This window comes from Pararge aegeria, chromosome 9 (assembly GCF_905163445.1).
Source record: "Pararge aegeria chromosome 9, ilParAegt1.1, whole genome shotgun sequence".
In the NCBI taxonomy this organism is placed as follows: Eukaryota; Metazoa; Arthropoda; class Insecta; order Lepidoptera; family Nymphalidae; genus Pararge; species Pararge aegeria.
This window is the reverse complement of record NC_053188.1, coordinates 16,157,605-16,176,187: the sequence shown is the minus strand read 5'-3', so window position 1 is coordinate 16,176,187 and position 18,583 is coordinate 16,157,605. Positions and strand designations below refer to the sequence as shown.

Sequence of the window (18,583 nt, the reverse complement as noted above, 5' to 3'; positions counted from 1 at the left end):
ACAGATGGCGCTGCAGACGGTTTCTAAGTTATTTATCTATACTGCAACTAAACGGCAGATTTATTCAGGTAAGAGTCTGATTTGAAGAAATCTTTCAGTGTTGGATAGCCCATCAATCGAAGAAGGCTATAGAGTATGTATCATCACGCTAAGACTAATAGAAACATAGCACCAATGAAGAATGTTTCATAATGCGGGGTTTTTATTTCCTTTTGAGAGCTTACGCTAAGTGCGCTGCGTAAACCATCAAAGTTTTGATAAAATCACGTAAGAAAAATTTGTTCCTCATTAAAAGTTTAAAAAAAAGCCATATGTCTATCTTTGAAGGTTGATTTTTGCGCGGACGAAGTCGCGAGGGAAAACACTGTCGTACTGATTTAAGATGAGGGTTTTGCTAAACTCCAAAGTCTTGATCATCGCCGTAAGGTAGACATTCTGTCGGTGTTTTGTAGGATATGCTTTGGAGAGTGTGCTAAGGAACTATTTGATCTTATTCTCTCTAACCATTCTACCCTCGCACTGCAAGACAACAGGCGGGTTGTCATCCCTATGTTGTACGCATGGCTGGGGTTTGGAACGCCCTGCTGTGTGCTGTGTTCTGTGTTCCCTAATTCTTAAAACCTGTCTGTAAGAGATTGCTTTTGCAATAAGGCCGCCTTTGTACACAACTGTTTTTAACTTTTTTACTATTATTTTTATTTAATTGTTTTTAATTTTACTTATTTTTTTTTGGTTTTCTTGTGTGTTTCTTAGTATTCTAAATGAAATAAACCTGGGTATCTTTTAAAACGTGAATACGCATTTTCTATGTAAGCGCACTTTCCATCAGCTGAGATTGAGATCAAGCTCTAGCCTATTAAAGTTATAAAAAAAAAAAATTGACAAAAAACAAACCGACTTTGTCATACAACTAAAGAGCAAGAAATAAATATTTTCTGCACCATTTTTAAGTCGGTGCCAAGTAAAATGTAGAAAGTTACTATGTATATATCATAAACTTTGTATTCCTTTTTATAAAGTCGCAAGGAATATACCAGTAATTTTCTAATTTTTACTTCTTAAAATCGATTTGCCCGGAGCCTACAGGAGATAGACATTGGCAATTCCGGGCTATTTTTTTTATTCCATATCGCGAATGAAGTTGGAGGTAGTTGCTACTGTGTAATATGAGTGAAAAAAAAAATTGCTCTATGAAGTTCGTTTGTCACTATTAATAAAATAAAGCGAACGCGTCGGGTGCTTTGTATGTCACATAGTGGAAGTGACATTTGAAATAGCTTCAGACAGACCTAATGGCAAATTTACATCATGCCAGCTTTTAGATCTAGTAAGATCATTTCAGGAATATGTGGCATCTTTTACATTATAGAATAATGAATAATAAATAAACGATTACAATTCAAACATCGCCATCTAGCCCCAAAGTAAGCGTAGCTTGTCTTATGGGTACTAAGATGACTGATGAATATTTTTATGAATAACTAGCATACCCAGCACGCTTCGCCGGGCTAGATTTTGTTTTTTTTTATTTAAACAATAAACTTACATCATTACATTTTTAATTTAAGTCTCATAATATATCAAATCATTTATTTCTCTCCGTATTCATACTCTTCTATTCTCTTCTCCCTACACCCATGTACACGCCAGTGGCGTGCATAGAGGGTATGCACAGGGTATGCAGATGATATAAAATGAAGAAATTCTCCAGTACGAGTTATAAAAAATCTTAAGGCATTGTAAGATTTATAAACACCCTGCTCTTAAGTATTTATAACTTGTACTGGAGATTTTCTTCATTTTATAAAATCTGCATACACTGTGCATACCCTCTATGCACGCCACTGTGTACACCGAACAATAGAATATCAACATAGTTATAATAAAAGCTGTATTTGACAGTTCAAAAATGGGAGTGCTCCGATCGTCACCAAAGTTTACAGGATTACTCGCCAGGTCAATCCGGAGATTCCCTGAAAGTTTCATTGAAATCCGTCCAGCCGTTTCGGAGCCTATACGGAACATACCCACACACTTTCTCTTTTATATATATATATATATATAGAAGATAGAAGATATACATCAATACTTATAAAATACAGATAAACACCCAGACACTGAAATACATTCATTCATAATAGTAATATTTTCCAGTTGTGGGGATCGGACCCACCCGCCTTGGTCTCAGAAAGCAGGATCGCTGCCCACTGCGCCAATCAGCCAATAATATAGTCTATTCTCTACTTAAGATAATTTCAGAAGTAAGTGAAATACTACCAGTATACCAGTGCGGAGCTATTATTCCAGCACCTTGGGACCACATCGTCCATCCGTTCCCCGAGCTATGTGCCCCGCCCATTGCCAATTCAGCTTCACGATTCCGTCGGTAATTCTGACTCTTCTACGGATCTCCTCATATCTGATTTAATCACGTAGAGATACTCCGAGTCCATCGCCCTGTGAGTGACTCTGAGCCTTCTTTTAAGGCACATAGTTAGCGACCATGTTTCGGAACCATAGGACATCACTTTTCTGTAAATGATTAAAATTAAAAAGCGAATTTTATCCCGGAATAGAAATAACCGTTGCAGCTTTTAAAAAATAACCTTCGTTACGTAACACGGCTTAATTTAAATTCAGAATAGAGACTTATAAGATAACTTGTATCGTAGAGGCGGTAAAAAGTAGGTAAATATAAAAATATATAAGTGTAAATATACTACGACAATACATATACGCCATCTAGCCCCAAAGTAACCTTAGCTTCTGTTATGGGTATTAAGATGACTGATGTATATTTTCATGAATAATATACATAAATACTTATGTATATTTTCATGAATAATATACATAAATACTTATAATATACATATAAACACCCAGACATTGAAGAATATTCATGCTCATCACACAAACATTTTTCCAGTTGTGGGAATCGAACCCACGGCCTTTGACTCAGAAAGCCGGGTCACTGCCCACTGCGCCAATGGGCCGTCAAAGGTACTCAATATAAAAAAGTAAGTATTTTTTATTATTAACAGAACAACTGATAAACGACTAAGACACCGGGAGGTATCTTTGCATCTGTCGAGTCCATGTAGGACTGGAGTATATTGATAATGCAGTCGTATTTATATCGAAATACCCACAAATCCATGAACATTATATTGGATAGAAGGAGGCGTTACTTTCCGGAAATCCATAATATATTATGAAAATTAAGCTTAATTTGCTTTACTTCGCGAACGGCAACAGAATCTGTATGGTGTAATTTATAATTACTTCAATCCGTATACTCCACACCAAACAGATCCTCGGCAATGTATCCTCTACGCACGTTTCGCTCCGAAACCGGAGCATCCTCAGAAGACGATAACTTTACAATGAATAATTGTTAAGTCACTTAGCAATTTTAAAATTTACTTTAATAAAATGTTTTATTATTTACCCACTTTATAAAATTACTGTAACACAACACTTCGCAGGGCATGCAAGGAACACGTCCTGAAAAATGCCGTCTTGTGTCACTCAACCTGAGGCGTAGGTGTTAAGCCTCATATACCTGTAATTACACCGACAACCACGCCCTTAAGACCATAACACAGCAATCCTGCTTGGTGGCAGAAATGAGCATGGCTGTAGTGCTTCCTCGGACGAGCTCTGTCACAAATGGCTCTACTACTTAAACTACGTCAGTTCAACTCAGAAAATGGACGATTAAAAAAAAAACAAAAAACTAACGAAGCTAACTAATAGTGAGCAGATTTATTTTTGAAAAAAAAGCATTTCACACGTACGTGCGTTCGTGTTCATTTTGACAGACGTGCGTAGGACGCCCGCCCTTGATTAGGAGTGGCTGTAGAATGCTGTATAGAGTTTATACAAATGTCAGTTGCAACACACGGGTCTCAAAAATAGTCAACTTTCTTTCTAACCGACACGATTCATGTACAATGCTACTTCTTCTATAATATTTTTACTATTATACTTATGAATCTTTATCTACCACGACGTTTTTGTGAGAAAGTGGGTTACGGAAGATTAGAAACTACTCAATGGATAGTACTGAATTTTGTATTATCCAAAAATATTATTATTATTTAGCAAGGTAAGTAAGTTTATAATACTGCAGAATTTACATAGCGGTTGTACATCCTCATCATAAAAAGCTCCACTTCTGCTAAAAGAAAGCTTAACTGCTGCTAAATAATACTATCCTGTCACTTTGTTTACGCTTCTGATTGATTGACGCCATTTTGTAAGTGTGACACTGTAATACGTCGTCCATGTAAGCCGTCCATGGAACTAAAATTAAAATGTGGCGCTTAAAAAAATAAAAGCTGTTATTGAAAAGACGTTCATCCAGTCCAGTGCAGACTGCAGTGTTAATAATATATAGGTCAGAACACATCTAATAAAAGATAAGCGATATATCCGTTAAATCTTAACTGTAATACGTTTACTGTAGTTACATCTTACTATGACTTATCGTTAAACAATCCGCATTGGGCCATTGTGGTGGACTACGGCTTATACTTTTCAGTGTGGGAGGAGACCGGTGCCCTGTAATGGACCGGTAATGCGTTGATATGATGATGAGGATTACGAAGACCGTACTACTGAATTTGAATATGAATGCAGAAGGTAATTTTACAGATATAACTTTCTCTATTCATTAATCAGTGTGTCATCGTGCGAAATTCACATATGCAGGAAAAAATTTCAAAACTGTCTACCATTCTACATCTTACGTCTTCTTGCGTCGTAATAATACTCGAAATCGTAAATCGCATGTCAAGATCATTTTACCAATAACGACTTACTTCTCTAACCAAACATCCGTGTGTCCCGCGCATTTCACATTACACGCAGGAAAAAATGCTAAACAGTCATCTCCGCGTACAAAAGTAGGGTCGAGTGTCCGCCATTTTTTCAGCGCACACTGAAACCTGCCCGAGATTTATGCGTAGTGTGTGTACCTTACTCGGGAAATTGAAAAAAGCTTGTAACACAAAAGCGGAAAGTTCGCGAAAGGTTGACGCGCGGGAATGTTAAATTTATCTGTTTGCAATGTTCTCGGGTCGCTCCGTTCGAGTATTTTAAACGTTCCCGTATTGTTTCGAACTCATTTACAAACCGGTTGAATGTAAAACTTCTCATTACAGTTTGGTTACACAGTTTGTTAAATTCTTTGGACTGGTAAATCAGTAGTGAAGCTGGTTAAACTTTAAGGATTATTTTTGGATATTACTATAATTATTATTAATATAATAATGCAATTTCAGACAAAACTTAGAAAAGATCAGCATTACTACTTGCCAATTTTGTAGTCCACCAATCTCTTAACTAAATTATATTCACACATTTTTTATTTAATGCTTTAAAATTATAATTACATATCTAAAAGTTGTGTTACCCTTTTCTAGGGACATAGAATGAAAAGACAGCCCTATATTTAAATCTATCAACTTAGGGTAGACCTAATAAATTTTTGAATAAGCGATAAGGCTGCCTTTTGCATTCAACTTATTTATTCATATATTTGTTTTTCTTGTATAATTCTTGATGTGGTGTACAAATAAAGAGTTATAATGACAATAATGATGTTACCATAGCGCATTGATTTCAGGTAAAACCTAGAAACGATCAAGAAATAAGTAATTCACGATACCATAGAGTCGTTGGTACAATGGTTCTAGTGAGAAAGTACAGGTGGGAACGACACTGTCTGTGGCGCGCGTCCTATCTATTATCTATAAAAGCCTCCCGTCCCACTTACATTCATCGCTTTAAATATGTCGTAAAAATGAATTCATAAAGGCTTTCACGCCAGTGCGTGCCAGGGGAGTTGTTTGTGCTCGTTTTCTCACTGATGTCAAAGTCAAAAGTAGATGGGTTTACTTTTTTTTTTTAATTTAAAGTGTTTTATGGCTTGGAGGAATTCTAAATTATTTTTAATAATTCACACCGAATTGCAGAGTCGCCGGGATGTGGATAAATACTTTTTTGTATAGTTATGATTTTGTACAGTGTTTTTAATTATGGACATGGATAGCTATTTAGTCAGAAGTCCTTACCTATATTATAAATGCTAAAGTTTTTTTTTATTTCTTTGTTTGTTTATTTGTCCTTCCTTTACGCTATAACTTTACGCATGCTTGATTTTTGGCATAGCGTTAGTTAAAAGGACTGAGTGTAACATAAGCCAGGAAACAAACGGTTCTTACGTGATTTGTAAAAATAATGATAAACAACGACAAATAAGTCGGGCAATAGCTACTATGATCGTAAATAAAATATCTTATTTTCACTGTGAAGAACTGAACAGATTTAACTTTAATATACTAGCTTCTGCCCTCGACTTCGTCTGCGTGGTCTTCAGAATTGGGTATAAAGCTTTACTCGCTAACAAATTCTAATCCTACCACGGAAACTATTCGAGATATTGGTATAGAAAGTACATGTACTTTTTCATAGCATAGGCGACATGCATACCAATTTTCAAACATCCACACTTTCACATTTATAATATTATATATATGTATATTGTTTGGAATACGCATATTAAACAAGAGAAGACAAAATATTTTTATATTTATTTTATTAATTATGTAATTTTGATACTACGTACCAACCCTTATTAAAAATAAATACCGGGTGTCTCATCATCTTTAGATATCATAGAGAGTAAAAAGACGAAAGAGAGAGAAAATTTTAAGGCGATTTCCGCCTGACAGGAAATGTAAGCAGATTGCCACAGACGGTCAATAAAAATGACAAAAGGGTACCCAGACATGTCTTAGGAGACTTGGACCAAGGCTTTCGTACTAATGTGCGATATGAAACATATACATTATTAACATTACTTGATAAGATCGAGCTAAAACACCACACAAAACGTTTTTTGTTTGGACCCTTCAACTGAAACCTTTTATTATATTTATTATAGTGGCAATAGAAATTCACATTCTTTGAAAATGTCATCTATCTATTCTATATTTCTTAAATGATACAGCCTGCTGACTGACGGATTGATGGACAGCTGGGTTTACGGACGGACGGACAGATAGACAGCAGAGGCTCAGTTACAAGGTACCGTTGCCACCCTTCTGGCATCTGATACCTTAAAAAGGAGGTCAATGAAAGACCTGGCGAGATATTATCCATCAGATGTGTGGATCGGAATGTATACGACCAACATGTAAAAAAAAAGCTTTTTGTGACTTCAGTTCAGCCTACGCCATCTTGTTATCTTGTTGATGTTTTCCTTCACCTTCTAAGCAAGTGTTATTTTAATTACTTAAAACGCATATAATTTAGAAAAGTTAGAAAGTGAAACCACTGGGCTATCACAAACTCTCCTACTTCATAATATTAGTATTGATCTGTCTTAAGAAGACGACTTTAATCAAGAAGGTTCCAAAGCAACATTCTTGCATTACTTCGCATAACGAGTTTTTTTCACCGGTCGGCAGCGCCGAGGATTTCGAAATGAAAATGTTATTGCGAAATATAATTAGTGTACATAGTGCAAACATATACGCTTGTACTCAATTTCAGTGAGGTTATAGAAGTGAGATTGTAGAAGCGGTGATAGCCCGGTAGTAGCGCGACTTCACTTTCGGGGGGGGCGAGTTCGAATCCCAGCATGCACCTCCAACTTCTCTAAGTTATTTGCGTTTTGAGTAATCATCGCTTGCTTCATCGGTGAAGGAAAACGTCGTGCGGAAGCCTGCATGTATGAGAGTTCTACATAATGTTCTCAAAGGTGTGTGGAATCCACCAATCAGCACTGGCTCGTGCGTGGTGGGCTAAGGCCTTATCCCCTTCTTATTGTATGAAGAGACCCGTGCCCTGTAGTGGGTCGATAATGGATTGATATGAGGATGATGATGAACCCATCACACATAATATAAATTTGACGGCCGATTGGCACAGTGGGCAGCGACCCTGCTTTCTGAGTCCAAGGCCGTGGGTTCGATTCCCACAACTGGTCAATATTGGTGTGATGAACATGAATGTTTTTCAGTGTCTGGGTGTTTATCTATATATTATAAGTATTCATGCATATTATTCTTAAAAAATATTCATCAGTCATCTTAGTACCCATAACACAAGCTGCGCTTACTTTGGGGCTAGATGGCGATGTGTGTATTGTCATAGTATATTTATTTATTTATCACAGGTCTTAATTTAATGGTGTAAGCAAAACCATAAAATATTTTTTCCGTATAGCCAGCCGTTGACAAAGTTTTGCTTGGTTAATCTAGTAGGTAAGTATGCTACAAAATCTTTACTTGTTATACATTACTTGTTTATTGTTTATTGTTATTAGGTACACAAAACAGGTAATAACTAAAAGTAGATCTAAATATAAGTAATAACAAGTTTTGTTCTAAGCTACAACCCAAAGTATGTGTACACAACTTGGAATTAAATTAAACAGAAAGTAAAGATAAAATTAAAGTTGAAACAAAAAAGAAACACTTAAATAATCTTAATATATATAAATCTCTTGTCACGATGTTTGTCCGCGATGGACTCCTAAACTACTTAACCGATTTTAAATTAAATTGGCACACCGTGAGCAGTCTGTTCCAACTTAAGAGATAGCTTGAATGCTTTAAAAATACAAAATCAAACGCAGACGAAGTCGCGGGCAACAGCTAGTAATAAATATATATTATTTCCCTAAAGATTATGTGGAATAGTGCTTAATAATTTGATTTTTAAAAATATTTATATTTTTAAAAATATTACCATTCAGAATGAGGGTAGGCCGATGCCTTTCTACTAGAAAGTTATATTGTATTTTTCGTAGTAATTAGTAGGGCTTTTTGTGACAGAGCTAGTACGGGAGAGCACAAAATTCAAAAAACTCCAAATTGATTTATTTCAAGTACGCCTAGTTTCTACGCGACATCGCACCTGAACACTAATCTTAAAGTCTTTGTCGGTGGGCAGACCAGAGGAAATTCAGAAATTATAAATTCCCACATGCCGGGATTCCCGTGCCGGGAATCAAACCCGGGACCTCCTACTTAAATTCACAGTGCTCACCGTTGCGCCAGTGAGGTCGTCAAACATAAACTAAACTAGCGGTTACCTGGTAGTGGATTTTTTGTAATTTTTTTAAGAATTCCGCTGTCTGTCTCCGTCACTCTCCATCATATTATCTATATGAACTTTAAATAATACCGGAATAAACAAAATCCAAAAAAAAAATTTTGCAAATCACATAAATGACGAAGTTATGCACGAACATACAGAGCCGGGGCGGGGCGCTAGTTAACCATAAAAAAGATGGGATATTCGTTCACTTCATTGTGTGATTGTCAAAACAAATATGAGGGTCTTTTACTGGCGGAGCGGGTATGAGCCGGTATTGTCCGGTTTTTGCCGGTTTCCGGTTCAATGGGTGCGGGCTTTATTGACTTATAAGGCTTATGGAGTGCCCGTTTTCAATTTAGGTGTGACCGCTCGCCGGTGATAAAAGTTGAAGGACTTCGAGGCGTCAATCACTTCACATAACAGTTCATAGCTTTGTTTTGTAGATAGCTCATAGCTTGATCTTGTGGAGCCCACACATTCTAACTAACTATGAAACACATTATAACTGAATTACTTATCCAAAAATGCATATATAAGTTGAACGAATTCCTTAGACCCCTCACCCTTCACCAAAAGGTCAATCTCACCAGCACAGCAGCTGAGCACGGCAGGAGACAATTACATGCCCGGGGAAAGTATACAAATGTATCTTCTCCCACAGCTTCATTAACTCTCAGAGCATTGGCGCACAAGTGGAAATAATATCCAATTAATATATGTGTAATAATAAACGGGGGTAAGCTTCTCCTATTCCCTGTGGGATATAATTTTTGTCCCCTGCCTATGCTAGGCCTGCAGCAGGGCTAGCACCGGCAGGAGACAATAATTATATCCCCAGATTATATCCTCTGACAGGGGATATAATTAACGTATCCACCTGCGAAAGCACGGGAACAAGGAATTGGAGACGTTTACTCCCGTTTATTATTACACATATACAGGATGTTTGGTGCATCGTGTGCCAAATCGAATCTGATGATTGGAGGGGTCTTTGGCTATCTCTTCAGCCCTCGTAAAAAAATCTTGCTCAAACGGTTTTTTTTATACTGATTTTAAATTGTTTTTTTAAAAATTGTAAAAATTCTACATTTAAATTTTAATAAAAAATAAAGTTGTTAAGTATTAATTAATTTTCTTTTTAATCTTTAATTTGTAACGTTTTACGCTTCTTTTGAAACTAGAATTACACGCCAGCAACATCTAGTTTTTGTTTTACAGCCCCGCAAAGTTTTTTTTACGTAAAAAAATAAGCTTGAACGTCAACTTTCGGTTTTAATAAAAAAAAAACTAAAAGTGATCATGTTCTTCCAATTTTTTTAAAACATCTCTGGACTGTCCCCTTTCTAATGGTGTGCAATATGCCATGAAAAGTAATTAGTAACATCACTAATTTTCAAATTTTCTAAACTTGGTCGCAATTTTCTAATATTCAACAGGTGAAAGAAAAACAAGGGTTTGCGTAAATAACACTCACAATTCACAAGGCAGATGACATTTTCTGTCTCTTTCATAAAGTTATACGCCCGTTGTTCGTTTAAACAGGCAAAAATAGTTTTTTCACTCTAGTGAAGCGAAATCTATCTTCTATTCCTTTCTTGCATAGTGCAAACCTGTTTGAACCAATCGCGAACGGGCCCCGCGTCGCGTCGACACGGCGGCCATCTTATTTTTTAGTCGAGACATCACTGCCTCTGCTGCCTAACGTGTGTGCTAGCTTACTGTACTCCACGATTCTTTTATTTAGTTTTCGTTAAGTTTTGTTGTTTTTTGTTACGTTTTATTTACTTTTGGTGTTATTGTTAAACTTTGTTGACTTTTTTGTTGTTGCAATGACGACATACTCTAACGAGGAATATGCGGACATCATAATGGTTTATGGTGCAGCCCGTGGTGTCGCTCGTGCAGCGCAACGACTTTACCAGGAACGCTTTCCTGGTCGACGATTACCTGGCCGCAGAGTCTTCCAAGACACATACCGACGTTTACGCGAGACTGGGAGTGTCAATTTTCATGAACCAAGGGGACATGTTGTGCGACATAATGTTGAAGTGGACGAGAGAATACTGGCACTTTTTGAGGAAGACGACACAAGAAGCATTAGATATGTGGCGGCACAACTTGATATTTCAATATGGAAAGTGTGGAAAGTCCTTCGACAAAACGAAAAATATCCATTCCACGAGACTCCGGTTCAAGGTACGTAATTTAAAACCTTTGTTTGACGTTGCCTTTGTTTAGCAGGTATCCATAATCTTCTAGTGCAATTAATTACTGCTCAAGGGGAATTAAAAAGATTTTTGGTTGTTGCAGGTCTTGAGGGTGGCGACTTTGACAGACGAATGCACTTTTGTCGGTTTTTGTTACACACAGATGTGGATAATCCTGATTTTTTAAAAAGAATACTGTGGACTGACGAATCCAAATTTACCAGAGAAGGGATTCTTAACTTGCACAATTTACACCATTGGGCACCGAAACGGCAAAACCCACATGCCAAAAGACAGCAATCTTTTCAAAGACGGTTTAGTGTGAACGTTTGGGCAGGAGTGATTGGGAATCAGGTAATTGGACCGCACTACCTGCCTGATAACTTAAATGGCGATAATTATTTAGAGTTCCTGCAAAATGATCTGCCGGAATTATTGGCCGAGGTGCCCGTGTTTAATGAAGATGTGCCCATAGTATTTCAAAATGACGGCTGTCCCGCGCATTGGCGTTTAACTGTGAGGGAATACCTCGATAATGTGTTCCCCAATTCGTGGATTGGGCGCGATGGGCCTATTGCATGGCCTCCACGTTCCCCAGACTTAACTCCGTTAGATTTTTATGTCTGGGGACGTGCCAAAGAGCTAGTATACGCCACAGAAGTCCCAACGAGGGAGGTACTAATACAACGCATAGAAGCGGCCTTCGGTACAATTAAGAACGAAATACGGCTTCGGACTACAACTGTAACAATACGTCAAAGATGTCGGGCCTGCATTCGAAACAGGGGTGAACAATTTGAGCAGAATTTGTAAAAATTATGAAATAAATGTTTCAAATGCAATGTATTATTTTTATTTCAAGTAAAACCTACGAAATTTAAAAATTTTACCTGCTTGTGAGTTTTATTTACGCAAAAACTTGTTTTTCTTTCATCTGTTGAATATTAGAAAATTGTGACTAAGTTTAGAAAATTTGAAAATTAGTGATGTTACTAATTACTTTTCATGGCATATTGCACACCATTAGAAAGGGGACAGTCCAGAGATGTTTTAAAAAAATTGGAAGAACATGATCACTTTTAGTTTTTTTTTTATTAAAACCGAAAGTTGACGTTCAAGCTTATTTTTTTACGTAAAAAAAACTTTGCGGGGCTGTAAAACAAAAACTAGATGTTGCTGGCGTGTAATTCTAGTTTCAAAAGAAGCGTAAAACGTTACAAATTAAAGATTAAAAAGAAAATTAATTAATACTTAACAACTTTATTTTTTATTAAAATTTAAATGTAGAATTTTTACAATTTTTAAAAAAACAATTTAAAATCAGTATAAAAAAAACCGTTTGAGCAAGATTTTTTTACGAGGGCTGAAGAGATAGCCAAAGACCCCTCCAATCATCAGATTCGATTTGGCACACGATGCACCAAACATCCGGTAATATTTGGATGTTATTTCCACTTCAGCGCCAGAGCTTCAAAAGTTGCTAAAGCTGTGGGAGAAGATAAATTGATGTCCTATCCCCGAGGGATATAATTATCTCCTGCCCATGCTAGCCGTGCTGGTAGATATTGTTTAACTACCCTGCACCTATTTTCCCTCTTACTAATAATATTATTGTATTTTTTTTCTTCTCTTATTAATATTTTCATATAACTATTTAATTCAAAGATTTAACTAATATTTAATAATTTTTAAGGCTGCACCTCAACGGGGTTTTCATGTTCATGAAAGATTGCTAAAATAACATAATTAATTAATTAAAAAAAAAATGTGCTTGTAATGAAAAGTGAATAGGAATAATCTGGGTAAGAGCGATCCAAATTGGTTTGCATAATCTCTTACAATCCGGTTAGGGTTATATCGGGACACATAACACTAACATAATAAAAAAAAACCACATAAATAAAACTTAGGAACTAAGTAAATTAATCAACACACTTACCAGCTTTACAAGGATCCATCCCATTATCATTAGAGTCTTTATTTTCAAAATGCGTTGAAATCAGCTCGTCTATCGTGAATCTGTGAGGCTCTTCTCTCCCCTCCACAAATGTTACCTCAGCCGCGACACACACAAAAACTGTTAGTATTGCGCCGACCGTCGCACCGAACGCATTGCACCACAACGTCATTTTGAGAAACAAAAACTTATCACAGCACTATGACATTATTTTATAACTATTTCGTATACTACCTGAAACAAGGAAAATACATTCATTAATATTAAATCAATATCTCAATAAAAAAGTTAGTTGGAAGCCAAATCAAATTACTTATTTCACATAACATAAACATAATGCAAAATAAAGCTTTGACGGTTTTTTGAATATTACCAACTCGCAAGGTATGTTTAAGAAAAATGTCTTCACAGTCAGTTATGCTCTTAAACACCGCATAGATAACAAAGGTTGGTTAAGCAAAGCTAAATCTTTGAATGAAGATAAGTAAGGCACAATCTAAATAAACACATAGGATTTATTTTATATCAAATAATTGAAAGTTCAGCTGAAATAACTATAACCGAATTCCACACCAAAAATGACAGAAGCTCGACTCGTAATAATTAGTGTTCCCCAAAATAGGCAACACCGCGGCTTGAATATAATTAGAAGTAAGACTTTAGTAGTATTAGATTTTTTTGTAGAGTAGCAGTGACAGCGCGTTGGGTAGGAGTTTAACATCACTTTCGGGGGGCCGAGTTCGAATCCCAGCGCGCACCTCTAACTTTTCTAAGTTATTTGCGTTTAATTAAAATATCACTTGCTTCAACGATGAAGGAAAACATAGTGAGGAAACCTGCATGCCAGAGAGTTCTGCAAATGTTCTCAAAGGTGTGCGGAGTCCACCAGTCCGCACTGGGCCAGTGTGGTGGACCACGGCCTTAACCCCTTCTCATTGTGGGAGGAGACCCGTGCTCTCTAGTGGGCCCGTAATGGGTTGATGAGATGATGATGATGATTAGATATTTTCGTGGCAGAGCTCTTTCGGGGAATAACCTACTACAGCCATGTTAATTTCTATTATCGTGATTGCTGATGTTAGCATAGCCTAACATATACGAAGTGAAGTTTTGTTCTGTTTATAGAGGATTCAACTTCTATCCGGTTAACTGTCTACTTGAGCCGTCATTTATTATTATATCTATCTCTCTCTGGTCGTTCCTTCATCACTAAAGATCGTGGTCCTGTTGAGATCTTAACTTCACGCTGGTAAACTGTATACATCGGCTTCTGTTGGAGGCCATTTTGGCGATTTGAAAGAAGCGGCACAACTTTGATTTTTTCAGCTGGTCTGCCCATCTTGTTGGGGACCTGCCTCTGGGTCTTTGACCTTCGGTGTTATTACTATATCTTTAATAAAATCTAATTTACGAATTCGCTTTTATCTACCAACGTACAGGTCGGATACTGATGTTGATAGCTAAGTGTAGGTAACATAAAACATTTCAGTAATCCCATCAAGTAGAATAAGTGTATCATTACCATAAAAAATAAGCGAGATTCCTAAATTTATTCAGACTTATTCCACGAGTGGGGTAATAAACAGGAAAATGTTCCTACCGGTGAGCGATAATGGGATCATTCATTTAAATTTTACTTCATATTTACAAGTGAAAGGTATGAGAATGTTATGAGGAATATATGTAAACTGAGTAAAAAAGTTTTTTATATTTATTTCAAGTAGGCCTCTTAATATAATACCAATTGGAAAACACATAACAATTATTACAAACTTACATAAATGTTTAAAACAATATAAGCCGTCTAACTGTTCACTTATGGGCAATGCACCCAAAATGCTGGCGCTATTGAATTCCCAGTTATCAGGGTCACCAGATAAAAGTAAAATACATTCATAATATTAAATTCAATACCTAAATGAAAAAGTTAGATGTAGGCCGAATAAAATTTTATTTATTTTGAAAATTAAGCTTAATATATCAAAATATATCATGGATTTCCGCAAAATAACGCCTACTTTTATCCAAAATCTTATTTCGTAAAATAATGCAAAATGAAGCTTTGAGGGTTTTTTAATATCAACAGGTCGCAAGGTATGTTTAAGAAAAATCGTTTCAAGGTCGGTGGGACTTTTTCTTCTACGTTTATCCAGGGCCTGCGTTTGAGACCCTGGGCCCATGGTCTTCAGACACGAATAATTTTATTAACATCGTGTCCCAACAATTGGTCTTGACGTCTAGTGAGCCAAGAGCTTGCGTAAATAATATCTTGGTAAATATCGGCTTAGTGCGAGTTGGACTTGCACAAAGAGTTCCGTACCACAAAATACTCGATTTTTGGGATAGTTTAAAGGATGGAGTGCAACAGGCTTTTTATTCTAGGTTTTTACAAAAAACTATAATAAACACAGACAAAGAATAAAGGCAACAGCTAGTAAATTATTTATTTGTCTTAAATTGTATATGTTAATTTTATCATTTAAAATGCTAATAAATTAAATTAAAAAATAAAATAAAAATAAATAAATCAATAAATATACTACGACAATACACACACTGCCCTCTAGCCCCAAAGTAAGCGTAGCTTGTGTTATGGGTACTAAGACGACTGATGAATATTTTTTTTTTTTTATGAATAATATACATTAATACATAGAATATACATATAAACACCCAGACACTGACAAACATTCATGCTCATCACACAAACATTTTCCAGTTGTGCGAACCCACGGCCCTGGACTCAGAAAGCAGGGTTGCTGCAAACTGCGCCAATTGGCCGTCAATTGAATGTCTGATATAAAATATTGACGCTAAAATGTACAACTATGTTGCCAAGTCTTGTAGCCTTAAACACCCAACAATCAAACAGGCAAATCATACCATCATAAACTGGGTAAAAAAACTAACTTACAAGGACACAGAGGAAATACTTATGGCAAATATGTTATAAATAGTTTACTTACCCTTTACCATATACTAATAAGTTTTTTTTTTAATTATTTATATAAACATTTTTATATACTAGCAGACCCTCGCGACTTTGTTCGTGTATGAGTCAATCTAGAAGCTAGAATAGATCTGATGCTAACATCATAATCATCGTGGGTAACTATGTACCTACTATTATTTTACGTGGTATACTGAGTTAGTTGTCATTATTTTTGTTTTATTATTATTTTACATACATACATACATCCATCCTCACAAACTTCGCATTTATAATATTAGTAGGATGGTACGCATGCATTCGATCGTTGTCCCATATGCCTTGCGACTTGCTGTTATTTGCGAAGAGTTATGTCCTTTATCTCCGACAATATTTATCAGATCTTCATGAAAATTTAAACTTATTGTTTATCGGGATACAAAGTATCCTATATGTTGACCCGGAATATCAGCTACAACTATACCAAATTTTATTTAAATCCGTTCAGAAGTTTTCACGTGATAGCACAACAGATGGACAGACAGACGGACAAAAATTTAATAAATCTTTTTTGGACTCAGTATCTATTATAAAGCGTCCCCCGGTTAAAAATTTCAAAAAATATGAAATGTACAGAAATCGTCCAGTCACAGTTTTACTATAAGTATAGATATATCATCATCATCATCATCATCATCTCAACCAATTGACGTCCACTGCTGGACATAGGTCTTTTGTAGGGAGTTCCACAATGCACGGTCCTGGGCCGCTTGCCTACAACGGCTCCCAGCTACTCTCCTGATGTCATCTGTCCACCTCGTTTGGGGCCGACCTACGCTGCGTTTACCGGTGCGGGGTCGCCATTCCAGCACCTTAAGACCCCAACGTCCATCGGTTCTCCGAGCTATGTGCCCCGCCCATTGCCACTTCAGCTTCGCAACTCGCTGAGCTATGTCGGTAACTCTAGTTCTTCTACGGATCTCCTCATTTCTGATAGATATATACAAATACATATTAATTTATATTTATTTATTATATCCTACCTCAATGTATACACAAAGATACTTGTATACACGTATAATAGGTATATAAATATTCAGATCATAAAAAGAAGTCTCCTAGTTCTTTGTTAAACAAAATAAGAAGTCTTTAATGGTCTCCGCGACACAGGCTATCTAGTTTAGAGACCGATATCAATTTATAGCTTTACGATTTTTTTTTTTTTTAATATACTTTTATGATTGAACGGTTGCATGACTCAAAAACAAGAACTTTCCAAGGAGGTTTCTATCTATAAGCTACTTACAGAAATTCCACAAACTTGCGGGTAACAGCTAATAATGCCTATAATAAAGTTATATAATTGATACATAAAGTGCTTCAATGTTCACGGGAAGTTCGGTAGCAACTTTTCAGAATAGTTTGTTGTGTTTCATAGTTTCGAGTTTGCCGAGTTGACTAATTTTGCGCAAAACTAAGATTAATCTGCAAAACTACGCTGCTGAAGTAAGAACTATTTTTGTTTTCTTAATTAAAAAGTTATTATTTGCTAACGCTGAATATAGGCAGTGGCATGCACAGGGTACGCATAAAGAAGGAAAATTGCATAAAATGGAAAAATCCTTCCCCTTTATGAGTAATACCAATTTTTTAATGTATGCAGTGCTTTTGTGCATGCGTGAAGTTCACGCCACTGAATATAGGTTATGTATAGTTACTATGTGGACTTTCCAACTGTTGTTAAAATAATAGTTTTAGGTTTTAGTTATTTTTTATGCTACTAAAAGTGAGCCCTTAGCTGCAAATTACCTGGTGATAAGTATTGATGCTTTGCTAAGATGCAAAGAGAGGTTTAATAGGTAGGGCAAAAATACCCCTAGTCTAAACGCTATCATACCAGCACTCTAAATTGTGTGGTGGTATGTATTTGACGGTCGGTGGTAACTAGCCACCAACTTACCAGTCATTATAAATTCCCAAATTTCCCACTACTTGTAATCGAACACTCTACCTATCAACACTGCGCTGCATACCACAAGTCGCCGGCTGCCATAACGCCAGGTTAACCATCAAGTTTATAGTGGAAAAAGAAATCCCATATATAGGTACTACGCGGTGATAGCGCATTGGGTGGGAGCTCGACTTCACTTTCGGAGGGCCGAGTTCGAATCCCAGCACGCACCTCTAACTTTTTTAAGTTATGTGCGTTTTAAGAAATTAAACTATCACTTGCTTCAACGGCGAAGGAAAACTGCATGACTGAGAGTTTTTCATAATGTTCTCAAAGGTGTGTAGAGTCCACCAATCTACACTGGGCCAACGTGGTGGAATAAGGCCTTAACCCCTTCTTATAATGGCTTGATATGATGATGATGATAG

General features: G+C 36.4%; 1 protein-coding gene across 2 annotated transcripts in view; it reads right to left on the bottom strand.

Moving 5' to 3' along the window:
- Positions 1–18,583, bottom strand: part of LOC120626339 (bone morphogenetic protein 1) — a 99,709-nt gene that overhangs the window by 72,029 nt on the left and 9,097 nt on the right. For both annotated transcript variants that reach the window (XM_039893833.1, XM_039893834.1), the window contains exon 2: positions 13,258–13,509. In XM_039893833.1, coding sequence (XP_039749767.1) covers positions 13,258–13,447 — 190 coding nt within the window. In that variant the 5' untranslated portion in view covers positions 13,448–13,509. The remainder of the gene's footprint in view (positions 1–13,257; positions 13,510–18,583) is intronic.